Genomic DNA, 7,308 nt, shown 5'->3' with positions numbered 1-7,308 from the left:
CACATATATAGGCTACTTCAACATGAGTGGCGTAAGAAAGCATTAGGAGTAGTTGAAGCTGGTCAGAGATGCAAAGAGCTTCTCGATGAGGGGTATTACGTTTGAATGGGTTTTTGGTGAGAATTGATTAGACAATGATGCATGGTGTTATCACTTGTGCTTCCATTTTTCTTGTTCTAATAATTCGTTTTTAGTTCATTTTGTAGTCAATAGATTGATTTATATAATATTCAGGTATGATGTAAATAATTTTATTATGCTTATATCTCTATACATATACATGGTTAACTCATATTTTGTTTTGATCAAACAACCATGACTCGAGTAGTGTCATGAATTCGTCTCTTAATTTACTGGAAATGTAGTTTGTTAAAATGTCAACATACACCCAAAAGTAAAAAACGTTTAAATGAATGTTATCCCTAATAAAGTGAATGAGGTAATTTTTTAAGCTTACTTATTTCACATTTTTAACATAAGGAGGTACTTTATGCTGGAAATTATATGGCCATTGAGAGTGACTGGATTATAATTTAGTGTAAGATTGTAGTTAATATTTTTAATGGTGTCATAATGCATCATAAAATTTTCAAGATATAGATGCTAATGGTATTTAAATGTTATAGGAAGAAGGACATATCATTACCTTTTAGTATCTGCTTCGAAACACCGGTGTCATATTGAAGAAGAGTTAATTTGCTATTTTGGACTTGATTTGTGTTTATTGTCTCTTTACAATACTTGTAGAGAAATTGTAGAATGGTGATAATTTCTTCTTACATTTTAGTTTGTTGGTAATTTTAGGGAGTTGCTGAAGGGAAGCTTCAAGGAATGACTTTTCCAAAGATGATCACTACCATTCTAGAGAAAAATTGCTAGGACTTTTACTTTTGTCTTCAATATGCTAGGTAATCAATTTCACCTCAATTTCTTCTTTTGTTCTTTGTTTTATTAGGAGATTACAATTCTTTTTCTCAATTTATTTAAGCTAAAATCTAGGCCACTTGTTGAAATTTTCATAATTTATATTTAGATGTTTTATTTTTTTATCCTGGACGTTGCCTAGTGGATCATTTTCTTCTAATTTTTTTATTAACTGAAACCTTGCAACAAGCAAATTAAGAAAATGAAGTGAATTTATCACTATTTAGGTATTCAGGTTTTGTTTAATTTTATTAAATGTATTTATATATTTGTAAGTATATTTGTTTGAGAAATAAAAACGAAAATAAAAGATTGATATGGCAGAGTAAGTATACCGATGATAGTTTGAATTTGGCTATATTTAATTGTGCCTAATGAAATATATTTACAAGATTTAAAAAATAAGAAAAAGTATTAGATTTATTATAATATTAATTTATTAAAGAATGTGTGGTTGAAAATAAGAAGGGAAAAAAAAATGTATTTTTGAACAATGGACCCCAAACAAGGACTATTTCTCAAGTGGTGTTGTACTGATAATGGTACACACTAGTTCTATGAATTCAATTTATTAACGAGATATCAAATCTTACATTTGATGATATCTTTAATTTATTTCATCGATTATAGTTATAGTTTTTTGATTTTTTTTTTTGTTGGTTGTAGGGATGATGGGATTATATGTAAACAAATACAACAAGATGGTTGAACATGCAACTTTGGTAATGAATGAGTCGATTGAAGTTGGGAACTATTTGAAAGCAGTTGAATTGATGAAGTTTGGATTTGAAAAGATGCAAGTGTTCTTGTCAAACCAAAGCTCAATGTACTGCTCAATTTGGTTGGCTTGCACTACTAAATCGTATAACTTGATGTTATTATTCTTGCTTGTTGATGGAAAGTATAAAATGTTGTTTTACTGTTTGTTGTTTTAGATTTACTAGTTAAAGTTGAACGTGCATTACACGTTATTCTAAAATATTTTATAAGTGATGTAAAAGTAATATTTGGTACCAATCTGTTGGAGGATTTGATGAGTTTTAGACGAATTAAAAAATAAAATTTAGCATAGAAATTTAAGAGAAGAAAATTATACTCAAATTGTACTTCCAAAATTTAATTTCTATTATTCAAATTTTTTGTATTGATGAAATACTCTAAATGAGCAATCTTTTTATATTACATTTGATATATAAAAATTAATTGTTAATACGTAAATTTAAACACCCTTTAAAATTTTTAGATACATTTATATGAATAAATTCATCTGTAATAACTCTAGATTCATGTTATCCAAGATTCATTAAGTGAAAATTCATTGAATCTAGGCTAATGTGAATGTAATTAATTGAGAATTAATAATACAAATATCATAAATGACAAGAATTATGTAATATCGAAAAATGAAAAGTAAGGTATTATTGAAATAATTGAATTGTAGGGGGTTAAAAGCGTCTAAAAAATCATTTTCTCTTGATGTGATATTGAATATATTATGGCTTTGTTTGAGCCACATTTTTACCTCATTAAAATGAAAAATATGATCGTTATCCATTACATTAAGTCACCATTTTTGAATTTCTATCTCTTGTGTAGGGCCCATAACGGTTCTATTTTTCATTCTCATTCTACAATTAATGTGGCTCAAACGGGCTCTATAGATATATGATACACCAACATTCAAGTTGTTGAATCATAGACACAAGGGCTTAAATGCATAAATTGTTTAGTACTTAATGGTTACATAGCTGTAGGATATGTCATGATTATTTATGATGTTTATATTAAGCAAAACCAGAAGTTTAAATATCTCCATTTCTTAGTCCTCAACTTTTTACTAGCATCATTACGTGGTTCTATTATTTATTTTCATAATCCCTTAGTTTTGGAATTTTCAATGTTTTTGTTTGTTCTTTCAATTCCCTGTTTGATTATTTTATCATTTATTGTTTTCTCGAAAAAGGAATTCCTCCATCTTTTTTAATGTTTGTTTTAGTTTTTAACGAGATAGAAATTACATAAATTTGTTTCCTCAATACTTTGATGTTCCTGCAAAATTTTGTAATTTGTGTTAATTGATTTCCTATCGAATTAAAAGGATGGAGTTGTTATGGTCTCTTTATTTTTAATGGAGTACAGTGTATTTTTTTCTATAGGAGTTCTGTGAATGTTGTCATCTACTTGGACTATGCTTCAAAATATGGGTGAGTAACGAAATTACTTCCATAGTTATGTTAAAAGGATCGAGTGTTGAAAAATAGTGAAACAGGAGATCAATATTTGATATTTGTAGACTGCTAATAAAAAGCAGAACTTGCAATTTATCTTTCAGGTTTTATAAGAAATTGAGATGTAAATTTTTTGTTCTGCGCTCTTGTTGCAGATTAGGCATTTTCCTCCGACATTGTCATTTATAAATGAATTTCTCTAAAATTTACATACATTTTTTTAATAGTAAGTAACTAATTTACAACACACGTTCAACTCACTAGTATAATAAAAGAGGCAATGCAATGCCAATGTGCATTGAACCACGTGGTGCCACTTCCTTGCATGGTTCATTTTTAATTTTTTTCCCTTTCAGAAATTAAAACGATGATATTTTCATTTATGAAAATAATGGTGTCATTTAAGTTCAAGATGATGACGTCATTTTATAAAATCTGAAAACAAAGTCATTTAACATCGGATTTTTATTCTTGTTTGCCTTCATTTTCTATCGTCATTCGATGTTAACCATAACAGTCGCTCTCCAGAACCTTTTCCTTTCTACTGCGATCTACTACTATTATACTATTAGATGATTTTCGTGCTTGGCAAAAAAATCTATAATTATTTTTTATGTTTCTTTTTTGTAGTATTCATTTTCCTTTGTGCGCATATCTTGTTCTGTGTCTTGCTTTCATTTAGATTTCATGTGAGTTTATACATTTTCTAATTTTTTGGAGTTCATTTTCAGGTTTGATTTTCCTTTTTTGGACTTGTGGTTTATGCTTTGCTATTTTAAGGTTTTTATGTTGGGAAAAATTCATATTACCGATAGTAAATTTGGCTCAATTCAAAAATAAGGTAACATGTTTACATTTTTTGAAATCAGATTTCATAAACAACTGTATGTCAAAATCTCTTTCCAAATCAATTTCCTAAAAACTAGGAACGTATCTCCATCAACGCCAGTCTGTATCATAACAGATTTACATCCCTGAAATAAAATGTTCCTTCTCCAAGCTGACGACAAAAAAAATGAATTTGCATTTTTTTTTGTTGTTGATGGAATTCCTTCGATTGACGTCAATCGCATAATCTAGGTCACAGTTGGGGAAAGACAATCGCTTAACAGCAAATTAGTCAACGGATTCGTCCAAACGGCATCCAATTCAGCAGCCGTCGTCGTATTCAGGGGTTTTGGTTTTCATCGGGTACGTCATTGAAAATCAATTAATCTCACAATTCGCTTGCTGCCTGATAAACACTGCGATGGAATCCCTATTATATGTGAATTATGACCGTGATCTTAATTGCATTATAATTGGTGACGCATTTCCTCTCGTCTACATATTGCGACTCCTTTTCAATATCTGTGACTTGATACTCTGACCTGATCTCCATTTGCATTTGAAACTTTTACATATGTGACATGATGCCGTGACCTTTTGCAATGAAACTGTGACGAATTTGCTGTTACACGCAAAATGTGACTTCGTGTCATAATTTGTGTTATTCATTAGTTGTGACGTACACCTTGTTTTGTAATTGACATTATTCTAGTTGATGTTGCAAAAATGGGATTCATACATGTTTGCCTATTGAATGGCTTAGAGCCTTCGTTGGTCTTAATTGATCGTAATTGAGGGTACATGCAACTGGTGGATACAGTTGTGGCTGAGATTGGATTGGATCCCACTGAAGTGGTAGTCACAATGAAGTATGTTTTGAATAGTGAACTGCCTCCAATTGTGATCAAGAATGACAATAATGTGTTGTCATACATGGCGTTGAAAGATATGGAACGTGACCCATCCAAATATCTAATCATCATTGAGGTCACGGAAGAAGATAGCCAACAGAACAATGCAATGTTACCATTTGGTGTGGAACCCAATGGTGATAGCCAACAGAACAATGCAATGTTACCATTTGGTGTGGAACCCAATGGACCGAAATTTTTATTGATGGATATGTCATAAGATATATGCGGGGCGATAATAGAACCGTTGTGTGACAACTATGAGCATGAGGTCACGGTTGTATCAGGTACGTAGAGATGGGAAGGGTTTTTCGTAACAAAGAGATAATGAAGCTGAGCTTGTCCCTTTATGCGATCCAAAACATATTTGAATATGTGGTTGTTCGATCAGATAAGAAGGATTATCTTGTCAAGTGTTCACATGACGAGTGTGATTGAATCTGTAGAGCATCTAGGATGGCTAGAACGGACTTGTTTAAAATTAGGCATATTGTAGAAGGTCACAGATGTGCTTCTAACATTCTACTTGGTTTTCATAGGCAAGCAATAAAAACACTTGTGTCGCACTGCATAAAATACAAGTACATATCGTTACGCACTCTGTATACCCCAAATGATATACGTAATGACGTGTTGCATACGTATGGAGTATCGTTGAATTATGTGAAAGCGTGGAGGTCTTGGGAGAAAACTTTGAAACTGATTAGGGTTGATCCAGCAGATTCTTTTAATAATATACCAAGATTCATTGTCGTGTTGCAACATACAAATCCTGGAACGATCATAGATCTGGAGCTTGATGGTCACAGTAGGTTCAAATATTGCTTCATGGCGTTAGGCGCATCAATTCGAGGTTAGGGATATTGTAGGCCAGTTGTTGAGGTTGATGACACGTACTTAAATGGACACTATGGTGAGACGTTATTTATGGCATGTACATAGGATGCAAATAATAGCATATACATACTTGCTTTTGGGATTGGGGATAGTGAGAATGATGCCTCGTGGACATGGTTCTTCGAAAATTTGAGGAAGGCGTACGACTATAGAGAAGAGTTGTGTTTCGTATCGGATCGCCATAATGGCATCAAAAATGCTATTGAGAAGGTGTATCCAGGAACATGTCATGGAATTTGTTCGTATCATCTCCTTCAAAATCTAAAGTCACGTTATGGAAAATCGGGTAAAAATATAACGCAAACATTTAATTCAGCTGTTCGTGCCTACACGTTGTCAGAATATGAATATAACATGCAACAGCTCGACGCGATTAATGGAAATATAAGGGATTACCTGGTAATATATTACATATTACCACCAAGTTATATTCTTGTGCATACATTTATTACAGTATTGTGAAGTATATCATTAACAGATAATCATGTTTATGTTTGTAGGACGGTGTTGGGCCCGCTAAATGGTCACGATTTCACATGCCAACGAATTGATATTTTACAATGATATTGAATATAGTAGAGTCGGTTAATGCGGTCACAAAATCTGCCAAGAATTATCCCATTGTAGCTTTGTTGGAGTCATTGCGACAAACCATTCAGTCGTGGTTTTGTAGACATCGGGAATCCGCGCAAATCACTTTCACAACCTTGTCAAGCAAGTATGAGAAGCAAATGAGGGAAATGAGCACGGATATTAGAAACTTGAGGGTAATGTCAACATTTGTACCTGAAATGTTATCTGTGACCTGTAACTTGTTCGTTGTGGCCAACTTCTTAGTGACATTTGTTATATTATTTTTTGGCTGTAGGTTGTGCGTATTAATCAGGTAATGTTCTCAGCCAGATGTGAAAATTTAACTTTTTTTGTTGATATAGAAGGACGTACATGCACGTGTAGGATGCTTCAAGTTGATCAACTACCATGTCCACACGCTCTGACTGTGAATGCAAGTGTAAAGATGAATCCATATGAGTTTTGTTCATATTATTACACGAGAGAAGCATACAAGAATACTTACAACGAAACTGTTTTCCCTGTAGGAAGTCAAAATGAATGGATAGTGCCCAAAAACTTTGAGAACATAGTCGTGTTACCACCTAATCAAAAGCGAAGTTGCGGAAGGCCTACTGAGAAGATGTTTAGATCTGCAGTTGAAGATAACATAACCGTCAAATGCGGTCATTGCGATGAAAGTGGTCAAAATTGCAGAACTTGTAGTAGTTTGGTTCCATTAAGTCAGATTCAATCGAAAAAATAAAGAAAATATAAGGAAGTCAACTGATGATACATATCACGAAACTTGCAACAGTTTGGTTTCGTTAAGATAGTTGGTTTACTTTTTCATTCATTGTTTGAACGTAATATCAGACACAATTTGTTAGAGGACACAAATATTTATTTAATAACAACATTTCAAAGTTCAAACCTTATAATAAAGATGTTTTACCATTGTACTTGTA

The 7,308-nt window shown here is 32.3% G+C and overlaps 1 protein-coding gene and 1 long non-coding RNA gene across 2 annotated transcripts; both read left to right on the top strand.

The window, feature by feature from the left end:
* On the top strand, positions 1–1,876 carry LOC111406219. The gene is made up of 3 exons (XR_002704959.1): positions 1–116; positions 805–908; positions 1,591–1,876. It is a non-coding gene; the product is annotated as an uncharacterized LOC111406219 (long non-coding RNA).
* Positions 1,877–5,188: 3,312 nt separating this feature from the next.
* LOC111406847 lies at positions 5,189–7,106 on the top strand. Its single transcript, XM_023036216.1, has 6 exons — positions 5,189–5,319; positions 5,431–5,724; positions 5,848–6,187; positions 6,289–6,292; positions 6,365–6,555; positions 6,657–7,106. The coding sequence occupies exons 1-6, from the start codon at positions 5,189–5,191 to the stop codon at positions 7,104–7,106; spliced, it is 1,410 nt and encodes a 469-aa protein (XP_022891984.1).
* Positions 7,107–7,308: the final 202 nt, after the last annotated feature.

Source organism: Olea europaea, chromosome 12, assembly GCF_002742605.1.
Source record: "Olea europaea var. sylvestris chromosome 12, O_europaea_v1, whole genome shotgun sequence".
NCBI lineage: Eukaryota > Viridiplantae > Streptophyta > Magnoliopsida > Lamiales > Oleaceae > Olea > Olea europaea.
The sequence above is the reverse complement of the archived record's forward strand: the minus strand, read 5'-3'. Positions and strand labels throughout refer to the sequence as shown.

Bases quoted from the DNA above. Each gene is read 5' to 3' on its own strand.
- LOC111406847 (XM_023036216.1), top strand. From the start codon at position 5,189: ATGGGAAGGGTTTTTCGTAACAAAGAGATAATGAAGCTGAGCTTGTCC. The intron at 5,725-5,847 runs GTTAGGCGCATC...TGCAAATAATAG, and splicing joins TTCAAATATTGCTTCATGGC to CATATACATACTTGCTTTTG. The intron at 6,556-6,656 runs GTAATGTCAACA...TTTTGGCTGTAG, and splicing joins CGGATATTAGAAACTTGAGG to GTTGTGCGTATTAATCAGGT.